At 32.1% G+C, this 19,330-nt stretch overlaps 1 protein-coding gene across 3 annotated transcripts in view; it reads right to left on the bottom strand.

The window, feature by feature from the left end:
* LOC134245006 (ras-related protein Rab-23-like) overlaps positions 1–18,136 on the bottom strand; it is an 18,806-nt gene extending 670 nt beyond the window's left edge. The window contains exons 1-8 of one of the 3 annotated variants that reach the window (XM_062727256.1): positions 18,046–18,136; positions 9,661–10,063; positions 8,454–8,539; positions 5,534–5,610; positions 4,425–4,504; positions 3,942–4,024; positions 2,546–2,632; positions 1–2,248 (exon numbers count right to left, since the gene is read on the bottom strand). The exon at positions 1–2,248 is cut by the window's left edge and continues 670 nt beyond it. In XM_062727256.1, coding sequence (XP_062583240.1) covers positions 2,049–2,248; positions 2,546–2,632; positions 3,942–4,024; positions 4,425–4,504; positions 5,534–5,610; positions 8,454–8,539; positions 9,661–9,815 — 768 coding nt within the window. In that variant the 5' untranslated portion in view covers positions 9,816–10,063; positions 18,046–18,136 and the 3' untranslated portion in view covers positions 1–2,048. Of the gene's footprint in view, positions 2,249–2,545; positions 2,633–3,941; positions 4,025–4,424; positions 4,505–5,533; positions 5,611–8,453; positions 8,540–9,660; positions 10,064–10,182; positions 10,303–11,771; positions 11,926–18,045 lie in introns of those variants that run through there. The other 2 variants (XM_062727254.1, XM_062727257.1) reach the window with 2 other exon arrangements.
* Between the last annotated feature and the right edge of the window lie 1,194 nt (positions 18,137–19,330).

The raw sequence follows: 19,330 nt of genomic DNA, 5'->3' as shown, positions 1-19,330 counted from the left end.
CCTAAAGTTCCTGACAGTGTTTTGTTTAAATATAGCACTACATTGTTGCCAGGAATATGGTTTTCTTACAATGGGTTGTTGAGATTTACTACATGGAATTCAGGCTCCTGCTGGAAAGTAATTAGTCATTAACAGGTTTTTGTTATGACAACTGCAGTCCTTTTAAGAAGTGTTTCTACTAAGGGCTGCACATTTCTTTTTTTGATTTTGGTTCCAGACCATAAATTTTGCTATAATGATACATGTATCGAAATTGGTAAACAAAATGTTAATTCAATGCTGCTTCTGTTGGCATAAACAATGTGCTGTTGATTTAGTGTAATTCAAATACCAGTGTTTCCTGAAAAGAATTTTTAAGAACAATGTGAAATTTGTAAATCTATACTTAAAGATGTGCCCTTTAGTCTAGTAAAGCACATACTACAAATGAATTTTGTTGTGTGTAATAAAATGTCTGGTAGATGAATGCCCAAAATAGAATTTTATGTTCTCTTCCATAACAAAGAAGAGTCTTTAGCAAATATAAATGCAGAATGATATAGTTTGCAGCAGAAATTGAACTTATTCTTGCTGTGTTTTCATTACAAATGTCTTACAACAGAGACACTTTAAAATCCAGTTTCAGAAAGGGAAGGGGCTGGGGATTGGGTATAATGATTAAACTTGTAGTAAATATTAAGCCATGAAATTCACATTGCTTGTTTGTAAATGTTTTAAAACATTATCAAAAATCAAGGGAGATAATCATTTCACAACCTCAAGTACAACCTGCAGAATGTACATTGTATTTTGCAATATATTACATGAAGTGTTTGAAATAGCTTTCACTTGTCCCATGCAAACAAAATTGACTGGACTTGTTAAAATTTCTGCTTACCATAAAATCACAAATAATAGTATAGTCACATTTTTAAGGTTTTTTTTTTTTCTTGGGGGGGGGGGGGGGGAAAATGGCTGAGTGGGATTTTATGGTTGCAGAGTTGCCAAGATAATATGGTGGACATAAATTTTTGGGACTCCTCTTACCACCAAACAATGAAAATAAGTGATTTCTTAGTGTTAATAATTTTATTTATTAGACTAACTGTACCATTACTTGAAGTTTAATGAATCAGGGGACACAACACATTATATCTTTATAATGGAGATTGAATCTAATTGTGGAAAACTTTATTCATAGATCAATTTCTTAAGATTATAAATTGAGGTAAACTGGGTTTGTGTTAACACATTATACAGACTATTAGGGTTGCTGTTTCAGACAATGAAAAAAAGGAAACAAAAAATTCCCCAAAAGTTGTATGGTTTTGCATTTATAACAAAAATAACTTTTAAAAGGCATCCCTATTCCCAAGCTAGTAGATCTTTGACAGGACTGACAACTTTAAATATAGCAGCCAGCCTGCATGTCTAGCTATAAAGTTACAAACACTGCATAAATTCCATTCTTTCAAAAATACTTCATCAATATTTTCACAATACATAATTTAAAACACAAATGACATAAACTAATACAAACAGCCCGGATAAATTAACTAGTGTCAGAGAAAAGTGACTGTCTGGATCGATATATTCCTTGTACATCCAAGACATTAATCCTAAAACCATACTGACATCATCATGATGTCACATGATTGTCATGTGACAGATATTTAACACAGATATTTGTCAATATGAGCACAATAAGCAAGGCTGTTTAAAAGCCACATGGCAAAATAACTGCAAAATGTACTCTCATTCCAAATGTTTTTCTTCCAGTTATGTTTTTATCATTCCATTCATCAAAATACATGAATTATGTACTCATATCTGATAAATATACAAATATTCTTGGATCAGTGCAATCCAAAAAAAAAAATCATAGGCAGAAGGTTCCTGATGGAAATTTCTTATCTAAATAGTAGAAATCCCAATTACATCAGCAGCTTGTTCATCTGGCATAGAACCACTTGTTGAATATTAAAGGTTTACACATTCACACATGGAGATACTATGTCAAGGCGAAATGCACACTTTATATGGATACACAAACTTCTAGTGGTTGGGCGCTACAAAATAACACACTTGGCAACCTGTAGTACGGATTTTTTACCTCGAGTCCTTCGTTTACTTGGTTCCAGTCTAATAGTATCTGGATCATCATTTGCACGGTTTTTATGTTTCTTTTTTAGGAGTTTGCCATTAGTTTTGTCTTTAGTTTTCTCTGTCGAGTCTTTCACATGATTATTAGTTTCAGTGTCTAACACACCTGTAGGGAAGAATATGAATATTATTTGCAATAAATATCAAATACACTGTAAGGTATCTGCTTCATGAAAAATGTAAATGTTTGGCTGTAAACTGATCTATAAATATTACACTGTAAATGATTGGCTGTAAACTGACCTATACATATCACGCTGTAAATAATTGGCTGTAAACTGACTTATAGATATCAAACTGAAAATGATTGGCTGTAAACTGACCTATAGATGTAACACTGTAAATCATTGGTTGTAAACTGACCTATAGATATAACACTGTAAATGATTGGCTGTAAACTGACCTATAGATATCTTTGGTTGATTATCAGGCTCCTCTTCTACCTCACAATTGATTTGAAACAAGTATTTCTCTGTGAGGTACCGAAACACTGAAAATACATAGGTATGTAAACAATAAGAATATTTATGTATTATATTGTGGATTATATATGTCATACATATAGACAATAATCACAATATAAGAAGTGAAAATGCAAACAACCACAATACATAATTGAGGAGGGTGGGGTGTATGTTTGTTACTTTTTGATGTTGGTTTGGTTTTGTTTAAACACTGGATCAGACATTGAATAATTTCAAAGTATTTCTTGTAGGTACAATTTCTTTGTAAAAGTTGACTTAACTGTATATTTATACTTATATGCTTACTTTATAACTATTTTAAGCATATTATGTTAAAAGTCCCGATTTAAGAAGAAGAGACTCCATCTCCCGCCTACCGATTTAATTCAGAAATCTACCGCTTTTCTACAAAAGCTGCATCTAAATTATATTTGGTTCGCTTGGGTGTCCATTTTTGAAGCCACTCTCATAAAATCTCGCTAGATATCGCGTGATTTTGACTTTCACGGAATCATACAAACGCTTTTTTTGTACATAGATTTCAAGCACGGATTTGACAACGACAACAACACAAGACTACCAGTGATTACATTGGTTACGATAAATTAATCAACATTCCTGCCATGAAAAAGGAGATACAGCTTTTAAGAATTAGGTGAAAGCATTTGACATCGTCTTTAAAAGCACAGAAGCTCACAACTTTATCAATAAAGTCAATAGAAATCACTCGATTGACCAAGCCATGTGGCACATCTCTACTTTCGTTTTCGATCATCGCGGGAAATCTGATTTATATAACGAAAGATAGGAACTTATTTTAGATCTAGATTAAACCATGTCATCATTTGTTTTGTTTAAAAACTGCATGAACATTCAGAATTATTGCTTCTAGGCTATATCAGCAAAGATCACTCTTCAAAGTGTGTTCAGCCAATCCAAGCAAAATGATGAGCATGAAAAATATTTGAATTTGTACAATTTATGTCAAACTTAAGGTGTTTCTGTCTTCTTCTTTGCTGTTGATATTTAAGATTAATTAGTGTAGGTACCTGATTTCATTTAAGGCTTATAATATACATGTATATTACATGAAAGATATCGATAATCCAAGCGTTAAACAACACGCGCGCAATGCTACCACTTTTGAGGTCTGAATCTCCCTATTTTTCATCACAATAGGTTAACATGTATGTTTTAAGGGTATCAATAAAAAGTAAATTACAAACTAAAGAATGACTGGATGGAATTAGTCAATGTTTCATACAAAAGCATATATTAAAAGCAAGCAATAAAAGAAGCAATTTAAACATTTGGACAATGTAAAAATTGCTGTACCTTCATCCACATTGAGATTGTCTTTCACGGATGTCCTGTAAAACCGAAGGCGGAGTCTATGGGCAAGAGCCTCTGCTTCTTCCCTGTCAAAATAAATTTTAGAAATTAAATTATAAGATCATACATGTACACTGTACTTCTAACTTTTGGTTAACATAATCCTGCCTTCTTTATTAGTTTTTCCAATTCCGTCACAATCATTAGCCAAAAATACCAGTACAGTAAACATGCTTATAACTACCTGACAGGGACAAGTGAATTTGCTTCCATATTTAAATGCACATTGTTATATCTGTTAGCTTCAAAATTTAATTAAAACCCATGAGGATTGAATATCACTTCACTATAAGCATCAATTCATTATAAGCTTGTTCCTTATAAGCGTGTTTTTCTGTATATCAAAGTATTATTGTAACACAGAAAACTGTTTCTGGTTGTGTAGAGTAACAATTTGACTTGAATTTAATTCATTGAAGAACTTACGATTCCACTACAGCATCATCGATCAGATCTATTTTATTCTGGACTATCACCATTCCTATCTCCCCAACTTCATCTTCAACCTGAAAAAAATTGAAAGATTGACTAATTTTTTTATTTATACCAAATTTTTTTCACAAAGTGAATGGGATTGGGCAGCAGGCAAAGCCAGCTATTTTAGCCTTCTCCCTATTAACTAATTTTTCAAGTCTGATGGTAAAAGTCCAGCATCTGGGGTTCTCAAAAAGATATCTCATCAAAGACATGTTTTCTTTTATAAAGTGAATAAAATATTTTTTCACAAATATCTGTGAACTGAAAAATATTCCTCATCCCTATCTTTTCAAATGAGAAATATATATTTATATCTGCACTGTTGCTAACCAACTAGGATTTCAAAGGCAAAATTTAGATACATGTTATTATTCAGATCTGTATATCAATTTGGCAATGTGTTTCTTGCTCTTCAAATAAAAAGGAAAATTCTAAACAATTTCATAAAAATTATTCAAAATCTATTGCCCCATATGTTGTAGCTTACTCTGACCCAAAGCATAAATCTTATTTACACAAAAAATTAATTTCATAAAAACATTCTCAAAAATTCATTTCTAGTGAGCTAAAAATGTTCATTCTCTACGAGTACCTTTTTATTAGCCTTTACTCAGGCTTCAAACATCTTACTTTTTTAAAACATTTTTTTCTTCTGGTTGTTTTTGATTCCTTTTTTTTGGTGGTAAATCCTTAATACCCCCAACATTACCTATATGAGGTATCTGATGTTGTTCCTCTATTGAAAATACTAATTACTAAAAAATATGTAGCAAACTGAAAGATTTTTACATTATTAAGAATATATTTAGAATATATTATTCAAATGTTTGGAAAAAAGGGATAGGGGTATACCATGCATTGTAGTTCAAATGATCTTTCTTTCATTACTTCTAATGTTCCATTAAATTTACAACTAGTATTCTTGTCGACTATGTGTATGATCATCAAAAATACATCAAACTTGCAATCCGTCACTTTTAAAGCACCATGTATTTTTCTTGATTTGAGGTTCTGTTTTGCATGGCTAGATGATAAACAGAGGAATCAGGAACAGATACCTTTTTCTTCCACGATTCAATGGCTTCAAATGAATCTCTGTCGACGGTGGAGAATGCTAACACGCAGGCCTGGGCACCTGTAAAACAGTTAAATGGTTAATTCACATCATCTATCATGTATGAAAAACAGTCATATTTAACATGGGATATTTTGTATTTCACAATCAATATAAAAATCTATGATGCATTATCCAATTAATGCTGGCAATAAATATGAATAATACATGAACTTTAATTCCATAAATATCTCAATTTCCTGCTTTTTTCAGTAATGTCTATAATTCTACATCTTCCTGTATATAATGAATTGACAATTTTTAATTTTATAAATATACTTAGGAGTTTTCAACAGAACCATTTCTGAAAGGCATATAAAGCTAATGTCAAAGAGTGAAATCTCAGTACACTAAATTCTATGCAATATATGTATATTCATGTAATATAGGGTTCCATTGTTTTTGTTAGAATGACGTATTTCAAGTCTGTCTTTATGTACAAAGATCTCTATCGATGCCGTTTGCCAGTAAATTTCACCTCTGTGGGACCCTAGTACATTAATATTCTGCACACTTCCTAGTTTGCTTTTGTCTTACTGGAATGTCAAGAAATCCTTAACAAACCTTCACTCCACACCATTCATTTTCATGAGTGAAGATAAAATAAGTACTGTTTGCAAAGTTTCTGCCCAATTTTGGAATTTTAATTTACAGATTAACATTCTTTTAAATCTTTATCTCGACTTCACCTAACCATTCTTTATTAACATTCCCTTCGGGATGATTTTTGAGTTTCATAGTTTTAAGCTCTAGACTTCGAAGATCAATATCAAAATTATTTTTTACTGTTACACGGCAGTCTGGGTCCGTGGTATATTAGTTCGAGACAACACGTATTGTCTCTTGTGTGTGAAAGAATGGCAGATAAGATAAACCAAGTGTTTTGTTTAAACATCCGAATTCAATGCCAGATTACCTCTGGTAGTCTTTACGGATCATTTCTATCTACAATATTGATACTGTATCAAAACCGATAAGATCAGATTGTCAGATTTGATATTTGAAAACTTATGTAACCAATGAGATTTATACCAATCTGATATATTTAAAAATCATACATAGCCATGCATTCATACTTGACCAAAGAAATCTACCTGAGTACTACATAGTTTCAAAGTTTCAGACAAAGAATATATACAACATATTACCATTCTACTTTAAACTTAATTTGTGAAACATGTATTATTCTAAGAGATTTAACCCTCTTCCAATTTCACCTAAACTCTCACTCTCATTGCCGCGAGTGTATGTATATTTTCATTGTGATTTAAAAGGCACCGTAAGTAAATATTCTGAGGACAATTGTAGCACTTTCAGGCTTCTCATTTACACCTCACATAACAGAAGACAGGAGTAATGAAAAACATTCCTAATTATTCTTGCTGAATACTTTTAAGGGGCACTTTCTAATCAACAAGAACACTCTATGTCAATATAAAGCCATTTTCACATCATAAACACAGAATTCAATTAATACCAAATATTACAAGTCTAAGGCCTGAAAAGGAACCCACTGTTTGCTTCTAGTCTGTATTGTGTTTATGGAGTGACAAGACATTTTACAACCAACTTGGTCTGTATGTATTTTTAGGGTCCCAAAGTATAACAAATGTGTCAATGGGCCTTTCTAGATGTTGTCATTTAATTTGTAAAATTCACTAGCCCCGGACGTCGGGCAATGGGATTTGTCATCCCCTGGTCAAAGGGCCTTTCTAGTTGTTGTCATTTAATTTGTACATTACCGCAAAGCACTTCATATTCTTTAAATACAAATAATGCCTAGTGTGTAAAAGATACAGAACTGAGATTGGTAAGGTGTTATTATGAGGTAATGAGAAATAGTCCAAAATATAAATATCACCCGAGACATCTAAATTGTATGGTGGTTGAAAGAGTCTGGAATGTGGGTAAAAGTAGTTACAGAGCATCCTTCTGATAGTCAGAAGTATAAAAGTTCATCATATACATATGAATATGAATATGATATTCAAGAATATGAGGTATCAGATTGAGGCATAATGCTTTAAGAGAGACCTGAAATATATGTATTAGGGGTAATTAAGGTTTGACTTGATGTGTTCTGGCTTAAGAAAAGCCTAGGGTGTAATAGTTAAAAACCTGCAGAATTACAGCATATTATCTATAAAATTATATAACGTTATGTAACAAGGAGGGGCTGAATAGGAGCCCGGTATATAATGCTTGATGGAAAATGTTTGAAACGACCCTGAAATAACAAATTATCTCCCCAAAATATCTTTGCCATTAAGAACAGCATAAGATACTGATGCTGTATAGATGCTGTAAAACACTTGTATTATGTACACATGACTGTATTGTAAGACAAATTTTTCACAAATGTCACTCCAACTGACTTCAAATTTTAGGTGAGACAGTCTCATAAAATTATTATTAATAGTCACTGAGGATTAATTAGCCCGTGGAATGAAAAATTGAAGAGAGGAAGTCATATATGGTATTATTGCTAAGAGGAAGAAACATGAAGATAAAATTATGATTAAAGAGTAGTTTCTGCTGTAATGGCTATTAATAAGAAAGGCCTAATGTGTCTGAATTAGAGTCTGAGTGACATATTGAAGGAAAACAGCTTATCTTAAGGTTTGATGATTGTTTAAGAGACTTTGGTAATTGTTAGATGAAGGACCAGAAATATTACAGTTGATATAAATCAGGGCAATAAATGTATTGGCTAATAAGATGTATTGGACAGGTTACAATATCACTTATCTAAGTGACACTGACACAAAACTTCTATTTTGTACATTCTTTACAAAAAGTTTCAACATAAATTTAGGGAATGGATTATAGAATCTACATTGTCTTGAGCTATGCTATGTTTTCACCTCTGTAGTAAGCCTTGGTAATGGCATCAAACTCTTCTTGTCCTGCCGTATCCCACAGCATTAGACGAACTTCCTCTCCATCCACTCTAAAAAATAAAAGACAGACATAAATAAATTATTTCAATATTTCTAATAAAATGTATAGTGCTCAAATGCTTTGTATGTTCATACACCATTATACAACTCAAAAAATAAAATATATCTATATAATGTATTACCATAATGGAATGCTCTACAAAATTGAAAAGTGTGGAAAAAAAGTAAATGCAGATAATAAGCCAGGTGTTTAATGCAGAGTTTGAAACCTAAAAAAAAGTTTCAAGGACATTTTCATCATGAATACATCATACATTGACAAAATCTTCCCTTCCACTCAGTTAAATTACTTTTTCCTTTTAGAAAAGTCTTTCCAAACCCTGGGAATTGGTCTTGCGTAATAGTTTCAAAGGTGAAAAAATTTCATTAACACAATGATATAGCTCAATAATAAGGTCTTCAATCATTCACAAATTGAAGCCTATTACATATTTATAGTCATGCTTTGAGCAAATAAAAATGAGAAATGGAATGCATTTTTATGATGCATTATCGTGCGGTAATGCACTGAGGGGGTGAAAAATTAGGAGGAGTCTGCCTAACTCTCATTAACAGTTTGACCCATCCATCAACTTCATCTACAAAATGGAAAAGTTTGAATTGACAAGTTTAGAGAAATGATCCGATCGTATAAGTTAACCATACAATTACCAAGATGATGATCTATCAGTCTGTATGATATTATGCTGTTTACATCATACATACTTGAGTTTAAAGAGGTTCAATGCAAAATTGAATTTAATAAGCAAGCTAAAATATAATGGACATAGTTTTCTTGAATACTGGTATCTCATACTTCATGATATTCAAGAGAACATTGTTGACATAATATTTCAATTGAAGCTAATTCATGACTAAATTTTCCTCTCATCTCACTGAACCAAAATCTACTGCATGAAATTTTAGAATAGGTGCTTAACTAACATTCACTCTGTCCTTGATAACAAAGTCAACGACCCTGACCTCAGAAAATAGACCTTATCAAAGAAAGAGGATATATAGCTTACATAAGATAATTTTAATTATTTCAATAGATATATTTGATGATCTTTTTATTTTGAGGTGAATTTGAAAGTTTTTTAATCATAATATACAAGCATTTCTCCCTTACTCTATTTGTCTCTCTAGGAAGTCCACTCCGATGGTCTTCTTGTAGTCCTTGGTGAAGATTCCCTTGCAGTACCTCTGGATCATGCTGGACTTCCCCACCGCCCCATTCCCCACCACAACCACTTTAATGGCCGTCTCGATTTCTTCTTCTCTCATTATTTTCGCATTGTTCTCAATAAATTAAAAAAAGTAATCACTGCATAATTTCCAATTAAAATCACATTAACTTGGTTTACATTGCACATTGGGTTTTGAAGGAGGTATATTTTTTTCACGTCACATAATTATACTCTCCTAAGTCTCATCGAGGGCCATTATGCTCCAAGAATCCACTGGCGTAATGTTTGCTCTGCTGAGAGGAATTCTTGTAGGCTCTGTTCATTAGCTTTCATATCCACATGGTCCTGTAAGCATAAAATGCAAGACTGATGGATTTAAAGATTAATTCACAATGGTAGGGCATATAGGAAGTTGTAAATAGCATCAAAAGCATTATAACAAAACATCTGGTTCAATCAAGCACCTTTAAAACTCCTAAACCCGGCATGTTTTTCTTTCATTGTTTACCAGGAACAGTGGGCGATAAATCATTCTTATTAAAAATCAAACAATCGTAATACAAGGATCAAACACTTAATTCAATTCAATCATGACTCTCACACAATTGAAAGCTGCAAAAACAAACCCCAGAAAAACTGAAGTTATAAGATTATGATAAATGGCAAAGTCCTTTATGCATTTATTGCATGCAGAAAAATCCATCAAATTTTGGGGAAAAAAACGGTATTTTCTCAGGGTCATGAACAAACATTACCTTTGTCAATTGTTTAAACTCTCCAAGTATTTCAATCATTTCTTAATAATGACAAGGTCTATTGACGCTATAAGCATTTTGAATCTTTTTTGTGATAAAAAACATACAAGCAGTGGCCTGTTAGAAAAAATTTCAATCAAAAGAATATTAAAACCGCTATAATAGAATCCCAAGAAGCATCAATGGGATTAGAATTACCTAATTATATACAAGCTTACTGCGACCAAACAACACTTAGGTCAAGACAATAGGGTGTTCGTATTACTTAATGACACAGGTATCAAATTAAAGGGAAAAAAATACAGACCCCAGAAGTCTTATTCATAGCAGAGCACCCCTGACAAATTCACCTGGACCTCAATTTGTAAATTACAAAGGAATATGAATTGCACTAATGCATTTATACAAATTAAATACATAAATGCTTTCACTACAATCAAACAGTTATTGATATACTAATACAAATAGGATCCTCCCTTTAAAGAAAAAAAACCCACTTACCCAACAAAGTTTGACGACTTTAAATCCGCATTTCCCTTTAATCCTCTTAATGAATTAATTTCTATTAATTATGCAATGTAAAAGAAATCTAGTAATCAACTGGAAAAAAAAATCCTTTGATTTCTGGTTGAGGAGTAAATAATAAGTCATTTCTTGTAAATCATTAACATTACTTTTCTCTCCTCAGAAAAATCATACGTCAAGCTCAAATCTGTGAAATCATGCATAACACAAATAGCAATATACACAAGGAGAGACATAAATGGGGCCATAAAATAACCAAACCCTATCATGGTCATAAAGACCACTGTCTGAAGTCAGATTTATGATTCTCAGGCCGTCCATCTTACGAACAGTTAGCTAAACAAAAACACTAATGTCCGGCACCTCGTAAATTACGGTCTAAATGTTCTATGAATTCGATAATGTTCAGCATTCACTTTTACTTCTATATCAAAGAACACATTGTACCACAGAAATTGGAAATGATTAAGCTGTAAATCTGACATAGTAAAAATACCTTATATAGCTTTACAATTTGTAATAATACTTTGAAAATTATTTAATATTTTAATATTGAAAAGAATTTAGTTTCCCATCATCAAATAAATAAAGAATGTTTAGTTTTCTGCAAATCTGAGATAAAGCATTACAATATTTTCATAATCCAAGGCCACTTGGAAATTTCATAAACATTTACAAAACCATTTTTCTGAGTTTTTTCCTCTTCTTTCAAATAACCCTTTACATATTCTAACTCATTAAGAAAGAAATAAAAAGAAACCCTTCTGACATACTTGATGAGCTGACAAAACTGGTAATGTTTTAATCACCCAACGTCACAAATTTGCGGTCACACAAACACTCGGAAGATTAGGATCAGCTCTTTGTCCTTTTCCTCCTTGCACAACCAAGAAATGTGGATTCCAATGACAATAATACAACCCTTTTAAAGAATGGAAAATGAATAAACTGGCTTTACATGGTTTAACAAACCAGATAGCAGGCATGATCTCATATGCCATCCATCATTTACACAGTTCATATTGATATGCTGCCAATTAAATGAAGTTTTAGCACAACAATCTTAACATCAATGAACTTTTTAAAAAAATCTTTAAACTTCCATGTCCTTAATTTATACACTACCAATATAAATCTCTAAATAATGTGTAATGTTTATGAAGTTCAACATTATAAACCCTTTGAAGTTTATTTTGAAGTTTTAACATGTTTTATTACACCGAATTTATGCATTGATTCAGATTGTTATTATCAAAGGACACAGATGACAATATCGCAATGAATATAAAATTTTAGCCATCAAATTCTTTGATAAATCATATGCTAAATTTAAATGGAATTTAGTTTATCTATAAACCTAATGTGACATTAGTCACTTGCAACAGGGATTAAAAAAACTGTTTTCCCTTCATGTACCCTCACAAGCACCTCTGGACTAATGTCAGACAGGTTAAGCTTAATAAAGATGATTTTAATGGTTGTGTAAGTATTTTGGTGCATCTATGATAAAAGCATTTAAAGAGAAATGAAGAATGGATTGAACACAAATGAGTGGGGATGATGAAGTTCTTATAAGGAATTACTAAAATTACTAACATGTCTGAACAGCAAATGGTCTGGAATATTACAAATCAAATTCAGAATGTTCTACAAAAAGTTCTAAGCTTTGGACAACACTGTAAAATTTGAAGAAACATTTAATTGAATAATGGAAATGCTGTAAAAGATACAATGGATAGTTTTTGTCTGCTCTCATGGTCATAAAAATAATTAAAGTCTACGTTTATAACAATCCTTGGGTCTCGATCAAGAAAGAAGGATTGAGAAAAGGACCACACTTCATTAACCCTATACCCTCAGTGTCTCCATTGTTTACGTACATACCCAGGAGATGTATCTACCTAACATAGTCAAAGTAAGTAACTTGTCAACAATCTCCACAGGCCACAAAAGTCAAATGAACTCAGTCCCTGATAAACAATGATAAAACGGCCTCAATACCCCCAATAACACACTTATCTTGTTTACCTTTCGCGTGAATTGACACAGAAAATTTAATTACTAACAATTACTCTCACATTCCATTAATTTGTCATTCTGTGGTCCTTATCCATTTTTAGGACTGCAATGATCTGTCTACCTGTGTGTATTCTTGGGCAATTTAGTCCCCTCCACATATCAAATCCACGATAAATGGATATCATATATTGCACCAAGAATCAGACATGTGACTTTCAGAACTAGACCAGAATCGTTTTGGGAAGTACAGTGTTCAATTATTTATCAATTTGATGAGAAATCAATGAATTATGCATTTAAATGTCCCAAAAAGGGTGCCAAAAATGTACTTTCTATGAGTTAATTAAACAAACTTTCAATGAAAACTTTAATATGAATTGAAATTATATACTTTGCTTAATAAGCTATATTTTTCCAATTTATACAAAAGCATATATATATATGTAATGGGTTCTGGAAGACGTCAGTTGAATTTGAGTTCCTGTATCAAGTTTCCATGATCTAAATCATCTACTCCACAATTAATGTAGTTGTCAGTCTTTGTATACTAAAAACACAAAAGACTTTCATTAGAACACTCAATTCTAGGTCAATTTTGACAGCAATCAACCTTTTTTAAAAAGTTAAATGACTCAACTGTACATGTATATCTTGCAAAAAAAATGGGGAGGTGGATTTGAACCAAATCAGAGGTCCAGTGAACCATGTTCCCAATTCCATTACCGATATTTTTAGTCAATCAACAAACACAAAAAATATGATTGTTAGTGCATATGTTTCTGGCCTGTTAGGACCTTAAGTTTAATGTGTTGTACATTAACTTTAACTGCTATCAACTTGAGTATTTGGACTCAGATCTTGACTCTGGTATGAGCTAGGTAGTTATATACCTGGAAACTGGCTAAATATCTCATTCTTGAAAAAATTAGTGTGTGAGTGAAATAGAAAAAATCATTATCATAGGAAATAGAATTATTGATTTAATGATTGATACCAAAATAGATGTAAGCATCCTGAAGATAAATGAAAATTACAGTTCTTTAAAAAAATTATATTATACCACCACAATAGACTTAAAGTGAATTTGGCAAAAATTGCTTTTTGAAAATAATGTGACTACTCTTCAAATATATCTATCCCTCCCCTGCAGAATTGTCTCACTCTAACCTTCTATTGTGCACCTGTATTATAATACAAATCTATAAACCAATGGCATCATTTAGAAATAGCCATTTTAATGAAAAAAAAAGTTGGCTCCCTCAGATGCCATTCCTCATGTATTCCTTTTTCCAATAAAGCTTTTTCTAAATCTCCTGACTGAAAAATGCTGATTATAAAGGCGTTCCTACAAATGGCTATTCACAGTCCTATAAACCCATTATCTTGAAAATGATGGCTGTAAAAATAAAGAGACAAACAATGAAAAAAATCAATGAAAAACAATTACATGTGTAAGAAAATTATTCTGTTGTCAGTGGAAAATGTAAAACAATTACTTTCGTATCTTCAAAATCCAATGATTTTCCTGATTAGGCCAAAGTTTTATTTTTTTTGGTTTACGATTTTTTGACACAAAAATATGCATTGGGCGGTCGAAAAATAAAAATAAAAATAATTTGGAACCTTGACATATTTTTTTCTCGAGTAGCATTGAAATGAATCAAATAAAACTAATAAACACATAAGATTTTTCAACTTTATTATTTTTTCTTACCATTCGGTTTTATGTCAACAAACAAATGACTCAAGAACAGAAATGGGAGTATCAGGCTCTGTTACTATTGATGGTTTTCATTCTTCCAACTTACAAGTCCAAGTTTTCATATTAGACACATTGCACTAGGACAAATATGGGTAAAATTAAAGTGAATCGGCTATTCTCTGGTCAGCCTTTCCTTTTATGAAAAAGTTGTTGGAAACTCCAAAAGTGATGGATTGCTTTCACAACAAACTTTTACCCTAAGATACGTGTGTCAAGGGACCAATCCCCATTATTTCCTCCCTCAAAAAAATTTAGGGAGAAGTTTTGAAATTTATGGAGACTTCTTGGCGCGCGTACATGGCACACATTAATCGTTATAAAACTATTTCATTGCTTATAACTTACATACATTTCGATAATTTTTCTGTAAAACATTGTATTTAAAATAATTAAAAAAGGAAAAAAAAAGAATCTTAAAAGATATTTCCCCCCAATTACAAGGTATATAAATATCTAGAAAAAGTAATAAAACAACATTGACATTGAATAAAATTTACTACTACTACTATTAAAATTTAAAAGTTTCTTATTGTCAGATTAATTGTTTATCAAACGTTTTTTTTTTTCATTTCTTACATAGTAGCTGTCAATCTTAAACTTCTAAAATTTCTCCTCTCATTAGATTTCCAGGCTTTTGGCAATCCAGGCATAGTCATAATTTTGTTAATTTCCCTTCAAACTTATTTTCAATATAAAATTCTTTTTCCATTATAAGTTTTGATGCACATCTGCATGCCGATTGAACTAATTATGTTTATCGGATCTGGTGTGTAACTTCTTAGAAAGTTAATAACTTTACAATTTAATTAATTATTTGACAATAAAAAGACCTAAAATCTTCTCCAACATCTTTGGCACGACATCGATAGCTGTCCAGCTGTTTTGCGTCTTGTTGTGTATAACTTGTAACGATGGACTTTTCATACCCGGAAGTGTAAAATCTAGAGGAGTTCCGACAGAGTATTCGATGCATTGGTCATTAAAAATAGTCTGTTTCGCACCCTAATTGGTGTCTGTGGTTTGGCAATCTGTATTTGTGGAAGTCACTTGAATGGCTTTAATGATTAAGATGTGTTGTAAATTATAAAAACAGTCATTTGGTCAAGAAAATTTCAAGTCAGACACATTATTTTTATTTTGGTAAATAGGGAAAAATAGGGTCGACGGAATCGTAAACCAAGAGAAAAAAAAACTTTGGCCTTAATACATTAATTTATTTAGAAAAAGCAATATTTAGTGACACATTTTTAAAAAAAGGGGGGGGGGGGGGCTCAGGGGCTAATAATAACTCCTATTTCCAGTGATGATTCTGTAAACTTGTCAAAATATTGGAAATGTTTTTGGGGTTGAATGAAAAGGGCTGAAGGGAACCCTAATTAGGTTTAAATGTGACAAATATTAAAGTGTGACAGTTTGTTCAACAACTTTTACACCCTGACCCAGCTGAATAAACTGCCACGCCATCGCCTGATCCATACGCCCACTTTGTGTGCACCAAAAACATGCCCTTATTTCCTTAAATATCCAAATTAGTGGAATTTCAAAATTAATAAATATGGCAAAATGCTCTGTTTATTCAGTGCATGCTGATAATCCCTTTGTTTAACGACAGGAAATCACTTCACGCTTGAACGCACCACACAGCCACCTGGCTAATTAACATGCCTCAGGCTGTCAGGGTAGAGGATTTAACTTGAGAAACTGTCATTTGATTGCATTGATTATGCAAGAATAAGCCCAAGACAAATAAATTAACTTGTAAATTATTTACTAATTAAAATCAGGATCGTTTTTTAAACAGAAAGTAGAATAAAACACATAGTTGAACTTGAAGAAAAAACGGATATTTTATCTGAATAAAATACTTACAGTGCACCAAAATAACTGAATGTAATGTTATAAAAAGGCTTAAAAACAACAGTTAAGTTAGTTTCTTTGATTGAACTGATAGATTTGATAAGCTGAGGGTCAATATTTCTAATTAAAGCCAGAGTTTTTTTTTAACAAAATATATTGGGAGTAAGACCAGTTTTCACTTTATCCTGTTGGTAGAATATTTTCCAAGTAAATAGAATGGTCTCTACATGTATTTTTCAAAATGTCCCTCCCCCTCTTCCCTGAAAAAAGTATTTTTAAATTGACTGTACTAGTACACAAATAACACAGTCCAAGTAGGTAAAAAAAAAAACATACCTCCAAAGTTTAATAATTTTTGAAGATGTTTCAGCTAGATTAATACCATTACTTTCTCAAGTGTAACTTTACTACTTTTTTTATTAAAGAAATTGGATGTAAATGCCTTTTTTATATCCTTTTTTGTTTCAATAATTGTCATGTCAGCCCAGGTGTGCTAATTGTGTTGATATTTTTAAAAAAATGAATGGAATACAGATATATGAATTTATCTTTAAATTACTTGTTTAAATAAAGATTTCAGTATGAAAGGATATCAAAGGTAATTAAAAATGTTAAAGTATGTAAAAATTAATGATTAATATAATCTTTATAAAGACATTTTAATACATTTGTTTTAAAAGTGCCCTCGTGAGATCCCGTCGCGACACAAAGTGCCCTTTTGATTCCTTGATTACCATGCCCTTTTTAGGGTCTAGATTTAACACTAATAATCATCACTATATTTCATCTACTTTGACTTTTTTTCATTTCAAACTGATTAACAAAGAAGAAGATTTTTCAAAGTAACATTATAACATTTATACCAAATTGGTCCGAATAATTGCTGTAAAATCAAACGAACCTCATGACATCTTTCAATGTACACACTTAAATTCCTCAGTAAAGGAATATTATAGGGGACAACAAAGGAGCAAGACTCTCTAACTGTAAACTATTTTTTAAAAAATTAAACCTAAAATTGCCTTCTAATGTTTATGAATATGATCTATACTACTACTAAACTGTATGAATGCTTACATCATACATAAATCAATTTTTTTGGCTACAAGAGCGAGTGTGCATTTTACAGATGCACTCATTCTTCAAATGAATTTTTGCTATCTTTGAAATCACTCTGACAATTACCAGGCCCTAAAAACGTACATAATTTGTAAAGTTAATAGGCGCCTAATGTCAAAAAAAAATATATATCATGGAGAGATTAACATTTTGATTTTCGATGCGTCATAAAATACCTTCCATAGAAATATCCTTGTTATCTATATATAAATAAATACTTCAGATCCAAGAAAAGTATGACACAGACAAATATTCCTTATTATTATGAAATCAAGTTAATCGGTGACTACCTTCTGAGGTTTCTCTGCTTCTGAAACGCTTGTTCCCACCGAAGCTATTTACTGCGGGACTGAAAGCACTGATAAAAGGTGTGGGTAAAACTAGAACCATCTGATCCGAATGGTATCAAGTCAACTCGTAACGTGACTGACTCGTAACCAAGTCAACTCGAACAAGTTGCGTCAAATTGTAAGCAATTAGCAAAAGTCAGTGAACGAATTGGCTACAAAATATTTAACTACAAACAATGGGATATTTTTTTTTATCACGTTTCACACGCGTAAATATCACAGGATGTTACTTATTTTTCTTTTAATTAAAAAAAATACACCCCAACCTAAGTTTACTATTAGGTAGGGTTTATTTTTTTATTAAAAGAAAAATAAGTAACGTCAAGTGCCTGTGGTAAATATTTATCAATCGTAACTACTCGGCCATTTCCGTGAACGGTAAGTAGATACGAATGAAATATATACACAGTTTTTTGTTTTACACAGATTTTTATAAGAAATAGAATATTCTTGACCCAGAAAATTAGCTTAACTGAGCTCAATCTTTTTTAACTTTTCATATTTTTAATTTTTTCTCAAGAAACCACTGTCTGGACCTTCCGAGGGAAGGTAATTAAAAAAATGCAAAAATAGAGTGGGATAGTGACCTATGGTGATGAGGATTCTAAATACATGAAGCCTAGTTCGAATACCCCCAACCCCCCCACCCCCACCCCCACCCACGGCGGGAGATTAGGTGTGATCAGAGTATTAAATCAATGTTTTAGTTTGACATACATTATGTATAGGAAAAACTTTTTTAAAAACTTGTCAAGAACCACTGGACCAGAAAAACTAAAACTTCCGTGAAAGATTCCTGAGGTGTGAAGAATCTATTCTATGATAAATCATGGACTCTGCCACTCGGCACACCTCGGTCGATTCATACCTCATCTAACCTCGAGGTTTGATGTAGTCCACGGAATCAGCCGAGGTTTGCCGAATGGGTCTCTGCATGGGAGTAGGGTTCCACACCACAAAAAGGCACCACAAAAAGGAATCGACGCTTTACTTTGAATTACGTTTATACATATATATTTTTCAGAAACCATTGGTCTAGAAAATATAAAATTAAGGTGAAAGCAGGCACGTAGCAAGGAGGGGGGGGGGAGGAAAATTTGGTACTGAAAGAAGTTGAACCTACCCTTCCCCCCATAGGACTGATTTTCGTGTTTGAGCAATTCCCTTTTTTGGCTTGTAGAATCAAATTTTAAGATACATAGGAAAAATATTTTACCAAAAAAAC

Source organism: Saccostrea cucullata, unplaced genomic scaffold, assembly GCF_032062105.1.
Source record: "Saccostrea cucullata isolate Sc308-1 unplaced genomic scaffold, CSIRO_AGI_Scuc_v1 ctg2345, whole genome shotgun sequence".
Taxonomy (NCBI): Eukaryota; Metazoa; Mollusca; class Bivalvia; order Ostreida; family Ostreidae; genus Saccostrea; species Saccostrea cuccullata.
Note: the sequence above shows the minus strand (reverse complement) of the source record. Positions and strands in the feature narration are given on the sequence as shown.